General features: G+C 38.8%; 3 protein-coding genes and 1 long non-coding RNA gene across 4 annotated transcripts; 2 read left to right on the plus strand and 2 right to left on the minus strand.

Moving 5' to 3' along the window:
• Window positions 1–1941: 1941 nt before the first annotated feature.
• Window positions 1942–5102, plus strand: LOC129453582 (uncharacterized). Its single transcript, XR_008647489.2, has 2 exons — window positions 1942–2291; window positions 4882–5102. It is a non-coding gene; the product is annotated as an uncharacterized lncRNA (long non-coding RNA).
• Window positions 3629–13814, minus strand: enc3 (ectodermal-neural cortex 3). Its single transcript, XM_055217891.2, has 3 exons — window positions 13625–13814; window positions 10613–12402; window positions 3629–5100 (listed from the first exon to the last, which is right to left on the minus strand). Exon 2 carries the CDS (start codon window positions 12400–12402, stop codon window positions 10633–10635), a length of 1770 nt encoding a protein of 589 aa, XP_055073866.1. The 5' UTR covers window positions 13625–13814; the 3' UTR covers window positions 3629–5100; window positions 10613–10632.
• Window positions 13815–18651: 4837 nt separating this feature from the next.
• On the plus strand, window positions 18652–20430 carry timm13 (translocase of inner mitochondrial membrane 13 homolog (yeast)). Its single transcript, XM_055218247.2, has 3 exons — window positions 18652–18883; window positions 19412–19480; window positions 19563–20430. Exons 1-3 carry the CDS (start codon window positions 18767–18769, stop codon window positions 19659–19661), a joined length of 285 nt encoding a protein of 94 aa, XP_055074222.1. The 5' UTR covers window positions 18652–18766; the 3' UTR covers window positions 19662–20430.
• Window positions 20417–26417, minus strand: tmprss9 (transmembrane serine protease 9). The gene is made up of 13 exons (XM_073861579.1): window positions 26218–26417; window positions 25984–26111; window positions 25367–25434; window positions 25117–25292; window positions 25001–25042; window positions 24795–24908; window positions 24487–24652; window positions 23574–24120; window positions 23106–23490; window positions 22520–22688; window positions 21566–21831; window positions 21337–21491; window positions 20417–21090 (listed from the first exon to the last, which is right to left on the minus strand). The coding sequence occupies exons 1-13, from the start codon at window positions 26351–26353 to the stop codon at window positions 20929–20931; spliced, it is 2514 nt and encodes an 837-aa protein (XP_073717680.1). The 5' UTR covers window positions 26354–26417; the 3' UTR covers window positions 20417–20928.
• Between the last annotated feature and the right edge of the window lie 504 nt (window positions 26418–26921).

Genomic DNA, 26921 nt, shown 5'->3' on the forward strand with positions numbered 1-26921 from the left:
AAGATCCTCTGAATACCAAGGACTGCATTTTATCTGTTTGTGGCTAAACGTAACCTACGCTTCGACTTGTTTAGCAGTGTTCACAACGAGTTATTTTGTTTCTAGCATTTTTTTAAGAAATGGGAGTTGGGCAATAAACCTCATCCCTGAGGCTTGCAGGCTTCATAAACAAGAAGTAAATTCCAAATGAGCTTGGCTAAATGTCCCCGCAGGCGAAATAACATTTTCATTAGTTCATTTACTGGTTAAATACAGTGTGGACGGTTGAAAGGACGCTGTTGCCTGCGGCCCCCAACGGGGGGCAAGCTGATTCTCCACTAATTTGGGATCTTTGTGTTCCTGGAGACCCCCAGCTGCACGCATCCGCCCGACAGACACACGCCAGTATTTGGGCGAGGGGGGAGTGACCCCCTTACCCCCCTCTGTGTCCGTTCCACCCCGATGCGCCCTTTCGGCTGAGGGTTTCAACAAGCATTAACCAACTACACACGGAAGCCGCCTACGCCACCCGGCCCTTTTCTGTGCACTTTGTGGCGGGCAGGGTCCCCACCAGCACCCTGACCCCATTGGCCGGCCAGTTGAGTCTTTTGTCTTCTGCCAAGTTTCAAATGCGTTGTGCATTAATTTCAGTCTTTCAGTTTTTGCATGAAAATGGCGCTTTTGACCGCTCTCCACAAAAAGCCCGCTCGCGCCCATACCCTGCCAGAAACTCTTTGAAAGGAAGACGTCTCGTACCCGCGTGCCTTTTTTTGTGTGTTGTGTCGCATTCATTCAGCTATTCCCCATCTGCGCTCGCACCTGAAGTCCGTGGTGTTTCGACATGCTCGGCTTGAATAAAATAAGTGTGATGACTGAAGTCGTTTAGGCATTTCGGCCTCTTTTTGTTTAGCGAAATATATTCTGCTTCCCAGCAATCCAAGATTGCAGTCAGCTGAACTTAATACGACTGGCTAGAAAAAATGTAAAACATGCCTTTTATAATCTTTAAACGTGATATTGTTCCTGTAGAGCATTGCTGTATACTTTGGATAAAAGCATAATCTAATGTGGATTTATAACGTTGCCAAAGGCTGTAGTAGTTGCAAATTAATTTCTCTCATTTAATTCCACAAAGACATCTATCTGGAAAGGCCAGTTTTCCTCCCCATGGGAGAGCACCCAGCTGTTTTCGGGATTTCTCCCATCTGGCATCTTTCTTTGCCGTGTCTGATGGCGTCTATTAGCGCACGGGTCCGTGGCTTCTGACCTCCACGCGCATATTTTATTCAAGAGTCGTCTGCCAGGCATCAGGCCAGTGTTTCGCTCTGAAACCAAAGTCATTTTTCTGTATCAACGTCTCTTGGAGCTCAGCCACGTGCTGTATTTGATTTGGCAACGACTGAATGAGTTCAGCAATTTTTCGGAAATTTCCGGCTAGATTTTTTTTTTCATTTTCATGCATTTGTCGGATGCTTTTGTCCACGGTGCATTCAAGCTATACGTTTTTATCAATGTGTGTGTGTTGACTGGGAATGAAACCCATGACCTTGCTTTGCATTGCTAATGCAATACAAACCATACAAGGTGGATGGATAAACAAACGGTTTATTTCTCAGTATACACTCCTTCATGACTCATTTTCTTGTGACAGCTAGTCATTAAATTCACAAGAATGATATAAGGTTATCCATGTTGTTGTTTTTTTGCATCAGTGTGTTTTGGTTTCAATCTGGCTAAATTAGCACAAAATATTAATATTTTTTTCTGTAAAACGTTTGCTTTAGTTATTAACCCATTGGATTAATTTTAAAGCTTCACCCAGTATGATTACATAATATTTTAACATACATTTATTCATGTAAAGAAAGGAAGTCATATGTCTGTGATGGCATAAATTATGAGAATTTACATATTTGTGTGAACTATTAATTTACAAACTGTTGGCCACACCGTCAATTTTTCTCTCTAGGTGAACGGTTACAGCCTGTAGCTTTTTCTGTGTTGGCATCGGTTGGCATTTCCACTAATAGCACCTGCTGTGGAATGACAGGAATGATGTCGGCGCCACAACATGCAGTACCCACACCCTCCTAAGAGACGAACCTCTCTGGACTACAAAAGCGTTGAGAAGTCGTAAAAATCTGTTCGACGTTTCGCTACAGGTTTCTAGAGTGGCTGGAAATCGTTGTGGTTAAGATCGACTCCGTGACCTGAAATAACGACTGGGTGTGACCTGAATTCCACTGAGTTTATCTAGCAAGTTGTGAAAGGTCTGTAACATGGATGGTATGCGCTATTAGAAACGAGTGAGGGTAAGGCCAAATTTCAAATAAAAAGTTTTCATGCTCACTTGAGGTGGTTTTTGACTTTGTAATGGGAGATGAAAACGCATTTACCAGATAAATTCTGACGTAGCGAATATTAAACCCACGGGACTGACCGTCTAGCTGTTTCCGGTGACGTTACCATATATGGGGCTTGATGTCATCATAATTCCCTTGCTACTAGTGCCTGTATCAAAAATGCTGCATTCCTTCTTCTGTGCATTCAGTTTGACAATTACAAACTGCACTGATAGTAAATTGATAACTTGACCAATCGGAACTAAATGCAATCCTGTCTTCATTTTCTGACCGAGCCTTGTTTTATTTACTGTTGAGGTTATCAATACGACCGTCATTCACTCGAATAACTTAACGCAACTAATTTGCATTTGTTTGTTGTTATTTTTTTTTGCAATTTTGAAAGATTCGCTTCACCGTTCATACGTATACAAATGACCACACGGGACAGTAGATATCGATGTCAATATAAACAAAAAAATTTACAAGTAAAGTCGTTTTATAACATATTAATGACCATCGTATGCCGTTAGCAACATGCTACGACGTTTACAATAGAATAATGAGCATCTTAAGCCGTTAGCATGATGCTAACTTTCTTTGACCTAGAGCAACACATTCTATTTTTTTTCAATTTTGAAAGATTCGCTTCACGTTTGGATGGAAACCATTCGTACGTTTACAAATGACCACACGGGACAGTAGATATTGATTTCAATATAAACAAAAATTCACAAGACGTTTTACAATATAATAATGAACATCTTACGCAGTTAGCATGATGCTAATACGTTTACAATAAAACAATGAGAATCTTAATACATTAGCATAATGCTAAGACATTTACAATAAAATAATTAGCATCTTATTAGTTAGCCTGATGCTAACTGTGCTGCTTTCTTTGACCTAGAGCAACAGATTCTCTTTTGTTCAATTTTGAAAGATTCGCTTCACTTTTGGATTGAAACCATTCGTACGTTTACAAATGACCACACGGGACAGTAGATATTGATTTCAATATAAACATTGACAAGAAGTCATTTTAGAATAAAATAATGAGCATCTTAAGTCATTAGCATAATGCTAAGACGTTTACAATAGAATAATGAGCAACTTAAGCCGTTAGCATGATGCTAAAACGTTTACCATAAAATAATGAGCATCTTAAGCCGTTAGCATGATGCTAACTGTGCTCCTTTCTTTGACCCAGAGCAACAGTTTTTTTTTTTTGCAATTTTTAAAGATTCACTTCACGTTTGGATGGAAACCCATTTTTACGTTTAAAAATTACCACACGGGACAGTAGCTTCATTTCACATTTCATTTTCGTTTATTATAAAACATCACATGCTATTGTCTGATCGAAAGATGTTAGAAATTGTTACATTTGGTGTTACAGCAAACAAGACCTGTGTCCACACAAATAAACTATTAGTAAAAAATACAAACTAGAAACAGTGATATCTATGTCAAAATAAACAAAATTCACAAGTTAAGATGTTTTACAATAAAATAATGAGCATCTTAAGCCGTTAGCATGATGCTAAGACTTTTACAATAAAATAATGAGCATCTTAAGACGTTAGCATGATGGTAACCGTGCTGCTTTCTTTGACCTAGAGCAACACATTCTTGTTTAGCCTGTTTTTAAGACAATCGAACACCCTTGTGGGTACAAATGACCGTTTAACAATAAGACAGACAGCGTCTTAACAAAATGTGCAAAATCTACATAAAAAGTAAAATAAAACAGACCTACAAACATACATACAACAGTAGACGATATTTAGAGCTACATGTACGGCAACGACAAATATCAAGTTAGTCGAGAACAGTAAAGTTTGGCACGAAACTATTAGGAAGAAATTCAAACTTGAATAGTTTAAACCACCCTAGAATCAAAGCTTTTCAATGAATATCATTCACATTGTAAACTAGGTATTACTACAGTTGGCGAATCTCAAAAAAAACGTTTCACCCCCAAAATCAAAGAATTTAAGAAAATACACCTATAAAGTTTTTTTACATTATCCCCCAAAATTGTTTTAGCTAGTATAATAAACAACCATTACGTTCAAATACTAGATGTTTGCGAGTGAACTAGGAGGCAAATGTTATCTTTATGCATAATAAAAGTCCTTGTTTTGGGGTGAAATATATCACATAATAACGTTTTTTCGTGAGACTCGCCTAGTCAGGCTACTCATCCAGTATTATGGTAAAAATACAGTGCAGATCAGAGAAGTATTCTGAATATTCCTATTCAACGTTCAAAGAGGAATCGACAAAGAGTTTTTCTACAATAAAAGTCTGCTCGGTCCGACAATGGATTGATTTTCCCATTTAAAGATTCTCCTGTGAAGTCTTCAAGTGGAGGATGAAGTGAGTCCGTAGGCAACAGTTAATAATCGCGCACAAAGGATCAGTGTGAGCGAGCGCACTTTACCGCTTAAAAACGGTAACTAAAGCGCTTGTATTGTTAAACAGTAAAACTTCAGGCTATAAATATGAAATAACCCACATTTGTTTACAGTGTTTCTGCATTTCGTTTTGGCTACAGGCAAACGCTTCTACGTCGAGGTCAGAACCACAGTGCCGTGGTGAAATGAGCTCGGGTGGGCTCTGGTTGCCATGGTTTCCCATCCACTCGTCCTGACCCAGGGCTTGGGTTCCAGTTCAAGGTCCGTGTGAATGTGGAGAATCATCGCCTCCCCCCTCCTCCGGCATTCCAAAGCCACTTGGGGGGAAACTCAACTGCATTCCAGAAAGCGGCGGAGATCTGAGGACGGAAAAAGAAAGAGAATGAGCTACACATGTTGAGAGCTTCACACGGGTCACCTTCAATCCTACACATTCCTGAGAAACTGGCCGCATGACATGTTTCGGTCAGTTGCGTAAAATATTTGAGGTGCGTCAGCAAGATATACTAGTATGTAGTAATTGTTTACTGTAAAGGACTGTAAAGTTGATTTGTGGTGTCCAAAAAATTTTTACATTTGTTTTTTAAAGCCTGTGATTAATTTCCGCACATGTTCAATAAACTTTTATATTTCTATTAAATGCATTTCACGTCCTGAAACATGTAGTGTAACGAGCCAATAAAAACAATTAGGATCAAGGTTTTGGTCAACGTTTGGCCCGTCGTAGCCAATTACCACTTTTACGACATGTTTTACCATACCCTATTAAACAAGCGGTTTCTTTACATCACTGTTTGACATTTTAACTATTAAGAGTATTTGCTAATACTTTGCAATAAGGTTGTATTTCTTAAAGGGACACTCCACTTTTTTTTAAATATGCTAATTTTCCCCTCAAGCTCCCCTAGAGTTAAAAATTAGATTTTTACCGTTTTGGAATCCATTTAGCCGATCTCCGGGTCTTGCGGTATCACTTTTAGCATAGCTTAGCATAATTCATTGAATCTGATTAGACCATTAGCATCGCTTAAAAAATAAAAAAAATAAATCTAATAGATTTTTGTTTTTACGATTAGCTAATGCAAAATAAACTACATGAATAAATATAATTGCAAATGCTTAAAAACTATATTGCTTATTGTTAATTCATGTTAGATAATGCATTTGCTAATGTTAACAAATACGACCTTATAGTAAAGTGTTAGCAAGTATTTTATTACCGAAAACCTCTTAAATTCTGAATAAGATAATGTTAAAGCCCTGTAAAAAATGTGTATTGTAAAATGTATTGCTAAACCAAGTCATCTGATCCGTTCAATCCATAACGTTGGTCTCTTGACACCATAACAAATATTACCACGTGTCTGCTAGTGTAATTAAAGACCAGTTTACCGGCATAATGATCTTCCTTAAATCAATACACTTCTGGTCATCTTATTATTCAGATACTAACAGCCAAGATTCGAATGGCATGCAAACAGCATTTACTCTCCGTACTGATCAACACTCAGCAGCTATCACTGTTTCACAGGTACAGCGGCTTCAGACGGTTATATCTGAACGTCCCGTATATCATTGCTTTATTTCTGGGTGGCATGTCAGATGCTTTAATTTAAGATGTGAGAAGCGATGCTACACACACCACACGGATCGTAGCGAGGTCAACAAGCTCTTTAGTGTTGCGTAAGAGCGCTCAAGCTCCACGAGGGTCACTGGTTTCACCCTTCTTAACCAGAAGCAGGTCAAGTGACCTTTGCCTCAGTTTTCAGCCCTTAGAAATTCCATTAAAGTGAGTCCCAAAGCCCCTAACGCATGCCTGCGATTCAATCCGCGTGTGTTTATTAGATCTTTATCAGCCAGGGCAGTCAGAAAGTGTAAATCCCACTTTAAAATAGAGCAACATTACACACACTACTATTTGTATTGACGTTAAAGGGATAGGTCACCCAGAAATTAAAAATGTGTCATGATTTAGTGACCCTCATGTTGTTCCAAACCTGCATACATTTCCCTGTTCTGCTCTTAACACACATTGAGATATTTGGAGAAATGTTTAAGACCAAGAAGATTAGGGGCACCATCAACTTCCATTGTAGGAAAAATAATACTATGGAAGTCAACGTTCCCCCAGATCGATTTGGTTATTAACATATTAAAAAGAATCTTTGTATTCAGAAGCACCATCGACTTTTTTAGTAAGAAAAATAATACTATGGAAGTTAATGGGGCCCCAGATCGGTTTGGTTATTAACATATTAAAAAGAATCTTTGTATTCAGAAGCATCATCTACTTTTATAGTAGTAAAAATAATACTATGGAAGTCAATGGTGCCCCAGATCGGTTTGGTTATTAACATATTAAAAAAAAAATCTTTGTATTTAAAAGCATCATCGATTTTCATAGTAAGAAAAATAATCCTATGGAAGTCAATGGTGCCCCAGATCTGTTTGGTTAATAACATATAAAAAATAATCTTTATTTGTGTTCAGCAGAAGCACCATCGACTTTCATAGTAAGAAAAATATGAATATGACAGTCAATGGTGCCCCAGATCGGTTTGGTTATTAACATATAAAAAATCTTTATTCGTGTTCAGCAGAAGCACCATCGACTTCATAATAGGAAAAATAATACTATAGAAAGTCAACTTTGTGTTCAGCAGAAGCACCATTGACTTTTATAGTAGTAAAAATAATACTATGGAAGTCAATGGTGCCCCAAATCGGTTTGGTTATTAATATATATAAAAAATAGTTTGGTGTTCAGCATAAGCACCATTTACTTTTATAGTAGTAACAATAATACTATGGAAGTCAATGGTGTCCCAAATCTGTTTGGTTATTAACGTATCAAAAAATCTTTATTTGTGTTCAGCAGAAGCACCATCAATTTTCATAGTAGTAACAATAATACTATGGAAGTCAATTGCCCCAGATCTATTTGCTTATTACTATATATATTTAAAAAAAAAACTTTATTTCTGTTCACCAGAAGCACCATTTACTTTCATAGTAGGAAAAATAATACTATGGAAGTCAATGGTCCCTCAGATCTGTTTGGTTATTAACAATATCAAAAAATCTTTGTATTTAGCAGGAACAATCGACTTTCAGAGTAAGTAAAAATAATACTATGAAAGTCAATGGTGCCCCAGATCTGTTTGGTTATTAATTTATATAAAAAATCTTTGGTGTTCAGAAAAAGCACCATCGACTTTCATTGTAGAAAAAATAATACTACGGAAATCAATGGTGCCCCAGATCTGTTTGGTTAATAACATATAAAAAAATCTTTATTTGTGTTCAGCAGAAGCACCATCGACTTTCATAGTAGGAAAAATAATACTATAGAAGTCAATGGTGCCCCTGATCTATTTGCTTATTAATATATAATATATATATAAAAACACTTTATTTCTGTTCACCAGAAGCACCATTTACTTTCATAGTAGGAAAAATAATACTATGGAAGTCAATGGTGCCTCAGATCTGTTTGGTTATTAACAATATCAAAAAATCTTTGTGTTTAGCAGGAACAATTGACTTGCATAGTAAAAAAATAATACTATGGAAGTCAATGGTGCCCCAGATCTGTCTGGTTATTAACATATTAAAAAATCAATTTGTGTTCAGCAGAACAAAGAAATGTATACAGGTTTGAAACAACCCGAGGATCAGTCAACCATAACACATTTCATTTTTGGGTGAACTATTCCTTTAATTTTAAGTAAGATTTCAAATTATAAAATTAGTAATATTTACTTTGTATATTTCAGTTGATAGTAAATATCTATTTTATTTAAAAATAAATTTGTCAATAAACTTTCTCTTGCTGTTTTCTGTTGGCAACCACAGGGGCTTTAATGAGGGTCGCAGGGGTGAAGTAATGACAGCTGTGTCTACCAATTTGCCGTAATCATGCAATTTATCCTATTGATCGGAGAAAGGGCTCATTTACCGGATCGATTCCATATCAACAAGTTATTTATTAGGTAACACTCACTGATCCTCATTATGCGCCGTCTGTCAATATTTTGTGTTTAGTAATGAGCAAGAGTTATTACTCTGTGCGGGTTATATAACACACATTGACAGGAAGGGTGATAAACCTCATAAATTATTTTTTTTATTTGCATAATAAGTTATACAGAACAAAGCTTTAATAGAATTACCAAGAAGGGTTTTCCTCAGCTTGCAAACGCAACCTTTTAACCTCTTCTTTCAATGCATAAATATTACTCAAAATTTTGATTAATTACAGCAATAAGCGGGCGCAGTGGACGCAAGCAGTTTCATTTATTTACGACTGGTAACCAATACGAAGCCTTTATGTTATTCAGTTTCATTGTGCAGGTTCCCCTTTCAGGCACAAAGAAGTGAAAGCAGTTCGATTAACTTTATGCAAATCGAATGGCGCCTCAAGGCTCTCTGAGAGGCCGGACGCAGATGCCAAAATAAAAGATCGTTTCAGAAGGCTTCCAAAATGTCAAGCATTAATAAAACATTAGTATTGACCATACGGGTCACCGGGACCCACCTACTCTAAGTTTCATAGATAATAAAGCCGTCTGCAGAGCACCTGACCCTTGCCCTAGATCAGGTGTGTCATACAACAAACACAATCTCATACTGGACGTGTGCCAGTATACAGTCTGTTCTGCAAGACCAACGAGTAATTAAAGCTGGATAACTTCCTCTTTACTGCTCATGTTACAGTTTAGATTAGTAGTCTTGCCAACTAGATAAGATTCGATGAAACTAGCGAAATATATACTGCAAATGTTGCTTTAGAAAAATACTTTGCATATCTTGTGTATCGCTTTCTATTGTATTGCCGGCACAGTCGCAGTTCTCAGGAGTTAAGTCAAAGTCAAATAATGAGTCACCGCCCTGACATGCAACAACAATAGGAAAGAATCAGCTTCTCGGCATTTAAATGGGCGTGGCCTACTTGGTGAGAAAATAGTTCGGTGAGAACACCTTTAGCGCAACGTATGTACACCCCATATGGTTTATGGCACGTGAACATCAAAGCTTTACATTATTTGCTTTCCTCGCCCCTGTTAAAAGCGAACGATTTCGAAAGCAAAATGTTTTGTTCGCTTTAGCCCGCTGGAGACAAACGCCTAAGTCTTACAATAAGCCTATTCTGTGCAACAAATTGATGCAAAACACTGCACCGTTTTCACTCTCAGTGCACGATAAAATTGACTTGCAAGCATACTGATGTAGAGTCTTGCACCCTCTTTTTTTTTATCTCCACCCAGACCATCTGTTTGGTATTGAAGAAGGGCAAACAACAGTCCCCCTAGGCCTCTATCCATTAAGTGTGCACTGAGCTCTAAGTAACAAGCAGTGAGTGTGCTAAACGGGACAAGCTGTTTTAGATGCACCTCCGTCCTTTTTCGAATTGCACTAAAGCAGAATGATATAAGGTTCCCATCCTCGAGTCTTCCTGCCAGACACTGGCTATAAATCTCAAACAAAACATCTTCCCTAAACATGGCAGAGTCTATTGTTTGAGCTCTGTGAGAACAATGCACTTCTTTAATGAAAGATTTGTAAACATCTTCCAGCTACCCAGGGGAGCTTTATCGGCGAGACGACTTGTAAAATATTATCTCGCAGTCCTTGCCGTAGACAACTTGACGGCAAGCACAAACCTGATCCTGCTGGAAGCGTTTGGGAAAGTCTGCGAGCCCTGGAGAGAAGCTTTTACTCTGTAATTTGTGCCGCCACATTCCTTTATATACTATTAAGCAACATTTCTTCTTTATTTGACACCCAACAGCACGAATTAGGGTTAGAAGCGTTTCATCAGCAAATAAATTTAAGGCTTTGCAGTATTTGAGTACATTTTCCAATGCTTACCCAAAAAAGACGTAGTTTCTTCAAGATGGGAGATACTTCCATGTGCTGACGAATGCCGTCGGGATAAGGGAATATGGTACACTGGTTATACTGTCCCAAGAGTCTGTGGCTGGATCATAGCAGTCCAAGGTTTTACACCTCTGGGCCCCAAAGTAGCCCCCGACCACGTACAACCGATTACCGGATGCCACTGCATGACAGCTGATTCTTCTGGAAGTGACGTCACCGAACTTGGTCCACTGGAACGTCTCGCTGTTGAAGCGGTAAGCGGAGCTCGCCGAAAATTCTGTGTCTCCTCCAATGACTACGACGTGGTTGCCGACCATCGCCGCTGCTGTGTATCGCCAAAGCTGGGGACAAGTTGCGGGGACAGTCCACCTGTTCTCACAAGGGTCAAAGCATTGAACTTTGGGATACTTGTCCCGGTTAACACTTGTTCCACCAAAAACAAAAAGCTTGTTTTTGGCCCCTACAACAGCAGCGTTGCTGACACCTTCTCGAAGAGGTGCTACTAACGTCCATTTGTTGGATTGCGGATTGTACTGTTCGACTTGTTTAAGAGACACAGATGGCGATGCAGGAAATGATCCCGTTTGGGATGTGTGTCCGCCTACTACATAAAGGATGTGGGCAAGTTCTGCTGAACCGTGTCCGAATCTGGCCACGAGCATCGGTGCGGCTTTGGACCATTCGTCGTGCAGCGTGTCATAGACCCAAACATCTTTCGAAGCCCCATTTTCGGACCCTCGACCACCGGTGACGTACACCTTGCAGCCTATAGCACAGGCGCTGCATTCTTTGCGAGGGCTGGGAAGGTCCGTTTTGGGGGTGATCTCCTTTGCTTTGTGATCAATCATGTATACTTTGTCGCACATGAACGTTTGGCCACCTAGAAGCAGAAGGGCTTGGCTGACTTTCCGGGGTTGGGCACAGAAGCCCGTGACAACTCCGTCGTTCTGAAGAATCTTCATTTTGCAACGGACAGCGTCTTCCACAATCTCACGGCCCACCTTGTCTCCCATGACGAGCTCCTCGGACGCAACGTTCTTCAGCAAGTAGGTCTCCGGCAGCAGCGCCAGGCGAACACACCGCAGAAGGTCGGGGAGGTCAAGATGTCTCCTCTCAATGTCAGCTCTGACCCAGTCAATAACAGCCTCGAACACAATACTTTCATCCTCTACCTCCAATTCTTCACTGAAAACGAGCTCTTGGATTTTATCTTTTGGCAAGCTTAGGAAGTCCTCCGTGTGATACAGATTAGCAAAATTTGCAAGGCACATCTGCCAGGAAAGTTCATAAAGCCTCTGGCACTGATGGGCATCAGACAGAAGCATCATCCCCAGGCAATTCGATGGATGCAGGTTCTTCTCCAGGAACTCGGCGGCTGCGTCCCGTATGTCATGAAACTGGAGCATATCGCCAGCCTCCAGCAGGGACTCAGCGTTTTCTTCATTAATGATGACCCGGGCGGAATAAGCGTAGTCGAGCAGAAGCTCCAGCACCTCCGGGTGTAACGAGTCATGAAAGTTGACCTCTGCATCGCGGCTCTCCTTCAGACCCCCGCTGAACATGGCTTCAAAGTAGCGGCTACACGAAGCCAACACCGCCCGGTGGCACGGGAACGCCCGGTGTCCGGCTCGAAGGACGACATCGGTGAAGACATGTCGCTTGCGGAGGAGGTTGAGGTGGGTCAGCAGGCTGTCTGCATGGGACGTCTTGTGAAACAGATTGATGTTCATGGACCCGGTGCTTGACCTCGACTTTCGGTTCTCGTGATTACTGACAGACATCTTTAAAATAGAAAAACACAAATTTAGTTCTTCACCTCCCATCTAAAATCAACTTTAGATGGCCAATTTATATTATTTAGAAAATGTATTTTTATCAACACTTAACATACTCATAATTCTTGGAACTCATAATCGATTTTTAACCAGTAATAAAATGTTTTTTTATGTGTTTATTATGCTTTCAGTGTACTTTTTCTGTACAAGGGTTAATGATTGATCTCTCCTGAGTATATTGCCCCTCTCTTTGATCTAGCGATCATTGCAGTTATTCATAAAACTGAAGTAGTAGTAAAAATCTGAAACATGAATGATATACCAATGTAAAATAAGTTTTAACATGTATTGCACTTTGGAAAACATCAAAAAAGGCGACCAGACCTTCAAAAAGCCTTCACACAGCTTTTACCAAAACATCATTATCTTTAAGATGCATCAACTCAGATTACAACACCTCTTGAATTTATTTTTGGTAACCAAAGTTTCCTCTAAATTACTGAATTTAGTTACGGTACATGTTACTACTAGTATAATTACAACCACTGATATAAATAAGTAAGTTTAAATGTCAATATTATTAAAAAAAAGAGCATATTATACTCACATGTAAACGCAATCTATTAATATAATATAAATTTATAGTAGTAACAATAACTGTAGTAACCACAATGTTATTGTTAACTATGTGCATTTTTCATGCTTTTTTATTACTTTAACAACTTAAAAATAAAAAAATAAATAAATCCAAACATTAAAAACGTATATTAATTAGATTTAATGGCCAAAATTTTAACTATTTCACACCACCCACATGAAAAATACTTTAGCATACTTAAGTATTTACTATAGTATACATGTAAATTGTAGTGTACTGTAGTATATTATAGTTACTACTGCACTTTGTTCACATAAAAAACTGTTTTTTGAAATATTAAATATAAAGTGAAATGATAAACTGTGGTAAATAATGTAGTAAACAATTGTAAAGTTAAAAATACTACAGCATTAACAAACTTTACCTCAGTTTACTATAGTAAATACTACGCTACACATTTTTTCAATGCGGACGTATTTAAAGAGATTTAACGTTATGCAAACATTATATAAACAGTAAGTAACAGATTAAAGACATATATTGTGCGTTGAAACAAAGGTCGTGAAAGTTTGCATTGGTATACACACATATCACGCGCAAGCAGTGTGAAACAAAGTAGCACGAGCTCACCTCGTTTCCTTTTCATGCGCGGACCTTCGTCTCTAAGAAGTTTGTCACTTTAAATCGTTTCCCTCGATGGTTTCAGTAGTAACATTTCTCGCCGTGAGACGGACATTTACTCTCCAACCTGTCTGTAACACACTGGCGAACATTACTACTGTGCTTTGAGTATTGAGTAAGCGTGGATCATAGGCTCCGCCTCCTTCCGCGTGTTAAATGTCTGAGGTGGAAGAGGAGGAGGTGATCGCAGGACGAGTTTAATTACTCATCTGAAGTGTTTAAAGGAATGACTAACATGTGAATGTGAGAATGTTGCATACCTGTCAAACACAATGCACGGTGCATGCTTGGAGATTTAGTTTTGCTCAAGTACATGTAAGGTGAACTGAAGAAAGCATCCACGGAATGCAACCTTAAGCATTACTTTAACCTTAAAAGGAATAGTTTAGTTCATCCAAAAATGAAAATTCTGTCTATGTTATTATAAACCTGCATAGATTTCTGCATAGAATACGAAGGAAGATATTTTAAGGAATGGTTGTCACCAAACCCAACATGAGCCCCATTCACTTTCATAGTGGGAACAAAATAATACTATGAAAGTCAATGGGGGTCATGAACGGTTTGGTTGCAAACATTCCTCAAAATATCTTCCTTCGTGTTCGTCTAAACAAATAAATTTATACAGGTTTATACAGTACATTAGGGTGAGTATATGATGTGACAATAATTTTAATTTCTGGGTGAATTATCACTTTAAAGGTGCAGTGTGTAAATATTAGCGCCATGTAGTGGTGAGGTTGCGAATTGCAACCAACCCGTTATGCTGCGTTTACACCAACCGCGGTAGAGGCGTGAAGCGCGAGTGATTTTTCAATGTTAAGTCAATGTGAAGACGCGATGACGCGCGCCTGGAGGTCCTGCAGCGCGGAAGAGGCGTTTGGCGCGGCGCGGAAGACGCGTTTCCGCCCCATCCGTGCGTCTAGCTCGCGAGAAAGGCACGAATTGAGCGTTGTGCGTGGTACACGCGTATGGTGCTTTTTGTGCATTTTGCGGTTCACGCGAATTTGCGGCTGACGCCCGAGTTGCAAAAATTTTAACTTTGGCAGAATTTCGCGCCGCGTTAATCAATCAGGAGCCTGCTTGCTGCTGTGGTGGCAGCCCCACCCGGAGTCACTCATTCAACCAATGCTTGATATTGTCCGTAAGCAGTCACCCGGAGCTATACGACACAAGTTCTTATTTTTATAGAGGAGACAGGAATAAAAAGGACCTCGCTTGGAAGAGTGTCAGTGAGGACATTGGGCAACCTGGTAAGTTGTAATAGACACTTCACTTTTGAGTCACGTGACGTTTATCGACCCGCGCCGTTTATTTTCCCCTTATAGTAAGGTTACCAACTGGTAACTCTCTTGATAAATGCACAATCAACATCAGTCATCTTGCAAACAGACAACTGCATAGCACTTGCCCCTCTCACAAATGCTTGCTTTTTCCGCGCGTTTACTTCGCTCTACACGCGCAAATGCATTCAAACTGTTCAAGCGGCAAACTAGGCGCGATAGACGCGATTTTGACGCCTCAAACGCAGTTGGTGTAAACTCAGCATTAGTCCACTGCTCACCCCCCACTTTTGAAATACATAGAGAAGCTACGGTAGCCACCACCGGACAAACATGTCATCGTCGGAGACAACTTAGTAAAAAAAAATTGTCCGTTAAGGGCTTCTGTAGAAAAATGGCGGCACAAAATGGCCACTTAAATGTAAGGGGACCCTCGGTGTATGTAGATAAAAAAGTCTCGTTCTAAGGTAATAAACACATAACGGTAAGGTCTTTACACACCTGATAATATCGTTTTGTATATTATTTTGCCTTTCTGTCAAGAGATCCTTCTAAAAATTACACACTGCACCTTTAAGTAGAGATCCTAATTCAACATCAAGTTGTATTTAATTAGTTAAGACCTCTCTTAATCTACATAATCTGACTTGCTTGTGAAATGTGCTTCCCACATGAAAAAATACTGTTGTACACTTTACTACTGTAAACTAATACAATTTTTAGATAGTATCATTTTTTTCTAACCGTCCTTACCATAGTACACATTAAGACATACTACAATATTTGCTACAGTTTATCAATTTAATTCACTATAGACAAATTATATTATTATTATTATTATTATTATTATTATTATTATTATTATTATTATTATTATTATTATCATCATCATTAGTATTATTATAAGACAAATGCATTAAAAGAAAGTACTATAATATATTACAGTATACTGCCATTTATAACGTATATTTGCTCATGTGGTTATATTTCATTATAATAGACAATTATTATATTATTATTTCTTATTATATTGAATAAAACACACTTAAGACCAGTAACTGTAGACAACAAATTATTAATAAAAAAAAAAAACTAGCACAGTGGTTCTCACACTGGGGGCCGTGGTTACCTGGGGGCCGGAAGATTGTGCCGGGGGCCCCCAGTTTTGTGACATTTTATAAAATACATTAATTTCTCATAAATTATGTGCACTGTTAGACTTTTTATTGTTTATATGCGGTAACTCAATGGCAACGTGTAACTGCCCCATTACAGTACCATAAATGTACATGTTTTTTAGAGTATGATGCCTTTACCGCAGTTCCATTTTACAGTATAATACCCTTACTGTAACCTAGTTTTAAAAACACTACCACAGTGCCACAGAGTCACTTGATAAAAGTTGCTTTCTACACTCGTCAAGTAGCCTCTTCTGTCACTCTCCCGACACTCCGTGGAGCGAAATCTTGTGAACAATTCACATTTTGAAATTTGCTTCACTGCTAAAAGCATAACAATTAAAATGTATTTCATTTCATAGATATATTTTATTTTTCCATTTTATATGCTTTTATAACACAGTTTTATTCAACTACAGTAGCACTACTGCTGTTGTTTTACAGCAGTCTACCACAAATTCAAAACATACAGTAAATCACTGTAAATTAAATGTTAATACCCATAATGCAATGCATATTACAGTAATGAACTGGAAAAGAAAATGATGGTATTTTACTGGGCATTTTGTGGTAAGTAACTGTAGAAATTACAGTTAAGTCTAACAGTGTGTAATTAAACCCCAGAAAAAAGGCTACTTACCAAAATCTTTTTTTTTTAAGTTTTACAATGTTTTAGGTCATACATTTTCTTTGGGGGGCCACAAAGGGATGCACTGTACACAAGGGTAGTAAGGGTAGTAAACTGTAGTAAAATTCCTGTACTATAGTGTTGAGCCTTACCATAGTTAATATTAAACTGTACTACAGTATGCAGTTTATCAATAGTTAACATTCACTATAGCTAATTATAGTATACATTACACTACATTTTATTACAGTTAGTAAAGTAAGTACTAAAGTGAACTACAGTGATTTTTCCATCACTCTGATATGTACCATCACAATACTTTTGTTTTAATAGTATCGAGTCTCTTTGATAATGGTATTTAGTATCGGTTCTCACAGTGTTTGCTTTTCAACAATTAAACGCAGGGTTGTCATACTTTGCATTTTCCTCCTAGGCAAGTTATTGTGCAACCAACTTACTGTGAATGAGCAGCTACTGTATTGACTGTACATTACTTTCAACAACACAGCCTTCATATACAATAATGTTATTAGAGCTTAAACAATATAACCATCTCAATAGGTTACCACTTATCATTACAACCAGTCTTATGTGTCATATTAAATCTTTGCCTGATTTTAATGACTATCTGCACGTTTTCCTCTAGAGATATAGATTGATATGTTCAGGAATACATTGCATTTAATTAACAGCACATTTAGGGACTAGCCATGATTTTAAGATTAATTTATAAATTAAAAAGTGTAAATAAATGCTTGTTGACCATGCTAGCTGTTTCTCAATCCGAAGGCTGCAGCCTCTGGAGGTCGCATTTGTAGGCTGCATAAGTCATCGAGACTGTCTTATTTCACAATATTAACAATTATAAAGTTGACTATTATTCTTAGTTAATCGTAAATTGGTGTAATATAATAATGACTTGCAAATGTTATGCTCAGTTATCTTAAATAAACAAGGCTTGATGTCGTGTGCAGCCTGCATATGCGACCTCCGGAAGCTGCAGCCTTCGGATTGAGAAACGTCCAAAATCTTTGGTAGTGTAGCGCCACCGTCTGTACAAATATGGCAATAAGTCGATTTGACATTAGTAATTCTTGTAAAAGCCCCCACAAAAAATACGGTGGTATACTTAAATATGTATTTACTATATAACCTGTAGAAAATTCCTAGATATTATGGTGTTTCTGAACCTTACAGTACATTACAGTATTTACTACAGTTGATCAATTTATATACACTAAAGTGTAGTAGTACTATCACAATTTACAAAAATAAACAGTAAATCGTAAAAACCCAAAGTATACTACACTATTTGATGTGGGAGGGTGTGCATTTAAGATGACTCCTATGCTAATTTTCTGAAGTACATTTTTAGTTATTTATTAACACATGTACTTTAAAGTATTATGGAAATATCATGGTAAGACAAGCCAAGTTTATTTGTATAGCACATTTCATACACAGAGGTTATTCAAAGTGCATAGAAGTGAGAATACAATCTAAGAGGAATTAAAAAAAAAGAGACATTTAAAATCACAATTAAAAACAAAGATACATGAGAACTTAAAATAACAATTAAAAGAGAACAACAGTGATTTTAATAAAACTGTTAAAATGTGTTAAAAAGAATAAAACAGAAGTAAAAGTGACTAGTATGGGAACATGTTATTCATTAACGTATTTATTTTGCACAATAATGAAACGTAATTACTTATTTAACATTATTTATCAGTGTTGATTGTTATAATTATAATAATAATAATTATTATTATTAGTAGTAGTAGTAGTAGTGGTGGTGGTAGGAGCACTATTAGTAGCATTATTAGCATATTAATTTGTTTTATCACAAAAGTCGTCTTTAACTACATTTCCCAGAAGTCAACCGTACGGAAGTCTTCGAAGGCGCTTCCGGTTAAACTCAAGGGCAAAACTATCACATGTGCTGAAGCGATACAGACTTTAATCTCCTCGAGTAGGTTTTATTAAATCTATATTGTGTAAGATGGACAATTTCGGTTCAGATTTTCCTTCGGGTTCGTCAGGTAAAATGGACACCGGCACGATAATGGAACAAGTCAAAGTTCAGATCGCTGTTGCTAATGCACAAGAGCTGCTGCAGGTCTGTGACTTCAAATTGACATGTTATATTGTTTTTTAATCTGATTTATAGACTTTATATTTTATAAGTTATATTTTATTATATTGCTAAATATGTGGATTGCACGAAATAATTGTACCATACACGGTACCACCAACATGATTTTTGGGGTTTGGCCATGTTGGTGCCTGAATATGAATGAATATGTTAATAATATAGTAGTATTGTTGTGTGTTACTGTGATAATCACTGTATCATGGTAAGTATACCATAGTTTATGGACTTCCTCTGTATTCCTGAGGTGCATTGAAGTACTATGTAAATGGTATTTGAATATGATACCCATACAGTATTATGATATCAATCACCATGATATTATTAAAACCATCACTGTACCATAATAATGCCAGTCATGGTGGTAAATGGTGATTACACAAGTAAAATAAATATAATATTATTTCCTTAACTACCATTGATACTTGGAATGTTAAAGTGATGGTGCATTGATATGATTAAATGCTTTATATGCATATATATCCTGCATTGCAGAGAATGACAGATAAATGCTTCAAGAAGTGCATTGGCAAACCAGGAAGCACGCTTGACAATTCCGAACAGGTATTTGCATTAAATGCATTGCACATTCATGATTATTCCAGAAAGAAATATCCTAACTCGTCTGCATTTTCGTTTTTCCCAGAAATGCATCGCCATGTGCATGGATCGCTATATGGACGCGTGGAACACGGTCTCTCGCACCTATAATTCAAGATTACAGAGAGAACGAGCACGCATCTGATGCACAGATAGTGCCCGGTATCACCTCTGTATCACTCGAGTCCTCAGATAGAGATGCCTGGCCTCCACGACAGGTGCATAGATTTGACAGCTAAAGGCTACAGATGGAACCAGGTGCTCAGATTTGAACTCTACATGGACTTTTTTCTCCGAAACAATGTATAAGATGTATATTTGTCATAAATAATTCACAAATTCAGATGATGAGGGGTTGAATGCATTTCTTAAGCTATAAATTATGTCTAGAATAAGACGGGAATGAATTTTTAGCTCCGCCCATTCTGTATTCTATTGGGAGGTGTCTCAATGTTCATTATAAATGGAAGATTTGGCTCCTCCCCTTTTCCTGCTTTATCTATTCAACATGCAGCCAATCAAAATGCAGCATGGGTGAATCTGTCACTCCCAGAGGGGATTGTTTACCTCTTTTACACCAACCTAGTTTTTGTCACAAGGAGAGGGATTCAGAGCCTTTGTTGTAATAATTGTTGCTTCTTCACCAGAAGTCGTCAAACTATGCTTCAGAACAAAATGCAATTGTCAGTCCTGGCGTGTCATTTGTCTCAGTCTGTTAAGTACAGTTGCATTTTTGTTCAGACACCCGTTGCTCATTTGCAAACCTTTGTGTTAAAGTAGTTCACTTTGTGTACAAGCATTTCACAATTCTTTAAATTTCCTTTTGGTTTTGTGAATGGCAGACTGTACTGAGAGGTGTCCAGACATATTTTATATAATTGTCACCCAGCCATTAATAAATACCATCAAACCAGTCCATTTTATTGATTGTGTTGGCTTGCATTGATAAAAGAACAAAGACAGATCATTAACAGCACCTTTTTAACAAGACTGCTGAATTTGAGCTAACTTTACTAGTCATTTCAGATTTGGTGCTGAATTCAGATCAGAATTGGTATGCCCTCCATTTACAACATTTACACATTTGTTTTAAAATATTTCATTGTCTTTCTACCAATGAGAGTGTGTGACAGTCCGATATGTTCAACATGTTTATCATGTCGAAGTCCATACTGCAAAAATTTCCCATAAAAATTTCGGAAAGCAGACAGATTCCTGGTTTATTTCTCAAGTCGTATTACATCAAAGTTATACTGTATCATAGAACGGAATGCATTGATAATAAATACCAAAAATAAATATTTAACAGTACGTGTTGGTCAAAGTGACATCAGAAGCACCGCGTTGAATTGATCTGTTTTGGCTGAGAGGCATGGCTGCAACTTTCGTAATGTCCAGATAGCTTGTTATATTTAAAAAGGGAGGTATGTCGATATCCATTCTCTGACGGCTGTAACTCGCATGTAAACCCCCGGGAAGCCGATCCGACCGCAGCCGTGACCCCAGCTGGTCACCCCAGCCAAAAACCACCGGCCCTGAGGCTCACGGCACACCAGAGGTCCCCCTGAATCTCCCTGGAAGAGAAAATAAGACCCCTGTGTTAAGTGGTGATTATGCTGTTATGACATTTAAAAAGTCCATGGAAAACCCCAAGGATGTGGTTTGAATTTCATTGTGCTGGATTACGTAAGTGGCTTAAGAAGCACAGTTGATGTTTTAAGGTAAAAAGACCTTAAATATCATTAGCTAAGTCTAGCAGTATTTAAGAATCCATGACAAGATTGTGTACTTGCATGTTGGAATATAATATTGGAAATGGCTAGATCTTCTGAATCTCCCATACATGTATCCCTAACTTCTTCCATTGAGCCTGCACACATCATGTTGTTGGTAAGTTGAGTGCCATAAGCTTGCTGGCAATCTATCTGATCGATGACGCTAACCTGTGCCTTCTGCAGCAAATTGGTTACTGTACCTATGTTGAGAGAAACCAAGTGTGAGATATAATAGACAAAACACGAGATCTTTCAAAAAAAACTCCAAACTCACCCTCCTCCCTAACTGCTCCCCATCCAACAATGTGGCATTCTGTAGTTTTCGTGAAGCTGTGTACAGGTGAAGGCAAGCAGACAGTCTGAATGGTGTAGGACTGGGGTGCCGGGATGGAGATCTCCACCAGGGCCACGTCAAAGTTCATATTGGTGCTGTTGAAACCAGGGTGGGGGATGATCCTCTGTACTGGAATCGATAAAGCACCCACTCCAGACCAGATGACGGAGCCCAGACTCACCGTCCAGCCGGCAGGATTCAGATCCCTGTTAATGACAATTGGCACTTTACAGGTCTGAATAGAGCATGTTGTCAAGGAAGTCTGGAAGTAGGCTCATTCTGATTTTGCAAAGTGAGTGATGAAAGAGACTGGAACAAATGCAATGGAGTAGAAGCACCTAACCCTGGTTGTAAGGCTAAAGTTCACATAAACTGTAAACTTAACCGTTGAATCTGATTGATCAGAATGTTGTCTTAGAGTCGACAAAAATGTTGGGCAGTGATGTCCAAACTTGGTCCTGGAGAGCCACTGTCCTACAGAGTTTAGCTTCAACTTGCCCCAAAACACCTACCCTTAAGTTGCTAGTCTGCCTAGTACAGAGGTCCTCAGCCCTCTGCAAAGTTTAGTTCCAAGTTACAACCCTGCTCCAACACCTGCCAAATGATCCTGAAGATCTTGATTAGTTGATTCAGATGTGTTTGATTAGGGTTGGAGCTAAACTCTGCAGGACAGTGGGTCCCCAGGAGCAGGGTTGAAGACCTCTGGCCTATTAAGACCTTGTTTAGCTGGTTTAGGTGTGTTTAATTGGGGTTGGAGCTGAACTATGTAGGACAGTGGCCCTTCAGGACCAAGGTTAGGTTTGGACAACCATGACATAGGATGACCCAGGAACATCTCGCTTGACAAAATCAAGAAGGCCCTAAAAGAAGAGTTATGGGTCAGTGGTGTATTACCCTCTAAAGCAGTGAGCTGCAGTTAGGAGCCATTTACAGTGGATAAGCGTAGCACCACAGCGATGAGTGCGCTGGTACTGAAGGCTACCAATCCAAGGCCATTCGCCTCTTCGAGCGGTGATGCCACCAACAATCCTCCCCTGGCCAACGGCTGGACGCCGACCACAGTCTACAGAAAAGATCATTCTCTTTTTCTCAAACTTCAGTACACTAGCTTTTAAACATAACAGGACACATTTGTTGGAGAGATTTCTAGGTGTTAATATTTGAAACAGTTTGTGCCGGAAATGACACTAAAAATGCTTGGTTGTTTCAACCTGTGGTTGGGTGAAATATGGCCAAATCCAACTATTGGTTTAAATTAACCTAGAAAATGTCCCAACAATAGGCTGAAACAACCAATCATATATTAATTTAAACCCAGCTCTATTTTACCCAACTCTATAAAAGTGAAACAACCCAGCATTTATTTGACAAAGCTGCCTTTTGTACCAATATTTACAATGTATTGTACACCGGAATTATTATGTGATTCATAAAATTCAAAATGCTTAATTATATAATCGTAATAAAAGTTCCCATTTACCACAGTTTTTCTCGTCAGCCCCATTGGAGCAGTCAGCGACTCTGTCGCACTCCGGATTTATCTTGTTGATACACTCGCCTCCGCCGCAATTATAATTCTCACTGCAGTTCCCAGGTGCAGGCTGAAAGTCATTACTGGGAATGTCCGAAGGTGGTTTCATTGTCTTATCAAGGTGAACCGCAGTGGTTGTGACGCTGGGGACTGTGGGGGTGACGTGAGGCGTCTCAGAGTTGATATAACTCAGGATCCAGTTTCTGAGTTTGGTGACACGGGAATAAACCCCGGGCTTATTAATCTGAGCACAGCCAACGCCCCAGCTGACTATGCCCGCTAGGAAGAACCGTCCAGGGGCCACCTCGCATACCAGAGGACCCCCAGAGTCTCCCTAAGTGCCAAAAATGGTTACAAAAACCAAACACTGTATCATAGATGTATTCACTTATTTCAGTAGCTTGTGATAACCTTTACCTGGCAAGAGTCCACCTTCCCCTGAAGAAAACCAGCACACATCATGTTTTGTGTGATGGACCCTCTGTAAACTGATAATGTGTTGCAGACTTTTGAATCGATTATCCTCACCACTGCTTTCTGTAATGTGTTAGGCACCTCAGTGCTGTTCAAAAATAAAGAGCTAATCATGAAAGATGCATTGAAAATAATTCCACACCAACAAGCCTTGGAATCGAACCCATGACCTGCTAACGCAATACTGCATTTAGCCACATTTGTAATATACTCACTGCTGTACTGATTGAGCGCTCCCCATCCAGAGACGATGCAGTTCTGTCCAGGAGCAAAAATATGAGACGATGAAGGGATGCAAACTGGCTGAATGTAAGGGCTGAATTTCAAAGGCGTTTCCAACTCTAGTACGGTCACATCGCCGTCTGTGGATATGGGGTCATAGTCCGGATTGACGGTCAGGGACTTGATGTTTATCTCCATAGCCTCTCGTTCTGCCCCGCTGACCAAATTGGCTCCCACTAAAGCCGTCCAGTTGCTTGGGTTGTTGTCTCTTTGGTATATAGGGAAGACACATTCAGATACATTGTCGCCTATACTAAGGGATAACTGTACGTTCACACCGCTGAAGACTTCTAAAGAAGCTCAGGCCGCCTGGTCAAGGATGCTTGTCAAATAGTGAGGGGAACCTTGTTGACGCTTTGGCCCCTCTGAAGTTTTCTCAGAGGTAATGTTCTTTCAACTTTCTAATTGACGCTCTGGTCGCTCAAATCACGACGCTGATGTTTATGACGTTCCTTGCAGCTGAGAAAAGACAGCTTCCATTGTAAATGAATGACTTTCGGTAACTTTGGAAGCTCAAGTCTGTGGTGGTGTGAACGTACAGTTAGAGGGAGATTTGACAGAAATGCTTCCTCACGTTTCAAAACAATGAGCTGCGCTGACGAGCCATCGGTTGTTGACGATGGACGCGCCACACGTGTGACGTCCCTGCAGGCGGAGGCTGACCTGCCAGGGTAGCTCACCATGACGGGTGTTCTCACCCCCAACAATACGGTCATCCATGACTGGACGCGTTCCACATGCTGGAAACAAAATCAAGCAAAGAATGACATAAAGAATCATCACAAAGTCAACTGTGTCAAATGATCGGTCAAATCATGGAGACGTCACAATATCTATATAAATCATTAAATTAAAAAACTGAATAAAGCTGGCAATACGTACAGCAATAAGCTTCATCTGAACCATCCACACAGTCCGATATAAAGTCACACTCTGGGTTGAGCTTTGTGACGCACTCGCCGTTTTCACAAGTGAATGTGTTCTCAGGACATTTACCTGCAGGAAAAATCAAGATATCTGAGCATCCAGAGTTTAAATATATAAAATATTATATAACCGATATAGCACAAAGTCACATTCTGCCTTACTGATGTCATTTCCGATTGAATAGAATGACTTTCCACTTGACCCTGAAATAAAAAACGACAACAAAAATGAATGCTAATAACTAAACTACCGTAATAACTTTTGTACATTTTCATACCAAGTAGAATGACGCTCTCAATCTCTCCGTATTCTGGCACAACTATTGGCTTCCCGTTCAGCATTGCCTTCAGTCCAGAACGGAGAACGTCTTGAATGAAGTTCTCCGTGAACCCCTGGGCTTGTGCAACCAGGAAAACCAGACGAAAAGTGGTCATCACATCCCCCTCGATGTTCCTGAAAGGTTTCACACATTCTTAATAAAAAGCCTTTTTTGATGACATGCAAAATATGACATTCAATATACCAACCCGAATGCAACTATCTGGCAGTCGGTGAAATGACTAGCGATTGATGAGCTGCTAAAGATATTTCTGATCTGTAAATGAGTGAAGAAAACACAAATCTGTTAACAATTTGTTTCATTTATGCATAATGATATAATCATACAACATTTACTAACAAAAAATACAAAAAGTATTATTGGGTTTATTTTGTGGATGTGGTACAAAGATAATACACTGTCAGAAAAAATGGTCCCCAGTTGTTAATGGGGCAGTTCCCTTTAAAAAAGTCCTAATAGGTACAGATATGTATACATTTATGTACCTCTGAGGTACTAATATGAACACTTTAGGAACAACCCAGACAGCAGACGACTCCGGGCCAGATCCGCAACGGAGCTGCCAACTTTGGCACGGATCCGGACTGAAGTCGTCTGCTGTCTGGGATTTTTTTTACTTTTTGAAAGGGTACCACCCTAGTGACAGCTAGGGACAATTTTTGACAATTTTTTCTGATGATGAACCATAATGTTTGTATATTATAGTTTTTAAACCCAGTCTGCTATTGGATGAATATATCTTGCTGTGCCAGGCTGATGCCCAACTATTAAGCAAGGATATCAAGTAAGTATTATAGATTGTACCTTTGCTTTCAAAGTCGTAGACAGAACTATAGAAAATCCTGATGTTTTGTCTTGCAACGCTTGATCGTAAGCAAGTCCTTGTAATTGCACCGTTTCCATGAAATAGTGCTCCTCTTGTACTAAGTAAGCTACAAAAAAATCCAGACAACATCAGAGGTTAAATCATATATGATTTATTATAAAATGTCTTAAAAGCTGTGTAACTAACTCTTTAAGATATAATTTGTATCATACCGGTCATGAAGCCCACAGAACCTCCAATGATGAGAAGAATCACTATGGCTGCTAATGCAACACATCTCCATGAGGAACAGATGTAAGCAGACCTTGTATCCCCCTCAGGCCACTTATTCAAGTCTTTCTTCTCCATTTTAGTCTAAACAAAAACCTGCAACAAAACCTGGACATCCAAGCTCTATAACACAAGACAACAGACAGGTTTAAAATCATTCCTTTTCTTTATCTCGGATCTTATGTTATCACAGGAGTGATTGAGTTTTTCCCACTTCAAAAGTATTAAAATCTCCCATGGGTACCGAAAGTGAAAATCATCCCGGTGAGACGCCAAAGTATTATTTTACCGGTCATAGAAATGTACAAAACAAGGAGTGGTGCTCAGAAGCCAAAACAAACTTTTACCAATTCAGAAATATTATAGCACAGAAATATGAAGCCTTATGTTCTAGAATAAATTATATGGATATAGTTATTTACTTCAGACACAACAACGATGACATTGTTGAATACATGCATGCCAAAAACAGTATTCTAAGACTATATATATATATATAAGACTAAATATACTAAATATTATTTGCAAAAAATTGCATTTATATTTGTACATGCATACTAGAGGCACCGATAGTTCATTGGTGGAAGAATCGGCTATCAGCAAAAAATGCATGCAGATAGTTTTTCCGAGTTGCGTCCATTGCTTC

Source organism: Misgurnus anguillicaudatus, chromosome 23, assembly GCF_027580225.2.
Source record: "Misgurnus anguillicaudatus chromosome 23, ASM2758022v2, whole genome shotgun sequence".
Lineage (NCBI taxonomy): Eukaryota > Metazoa > Chordata > Actinopteri > Cypriniformes > Cobitidae > Misgurnus > Misgurnus anguillicaudatus.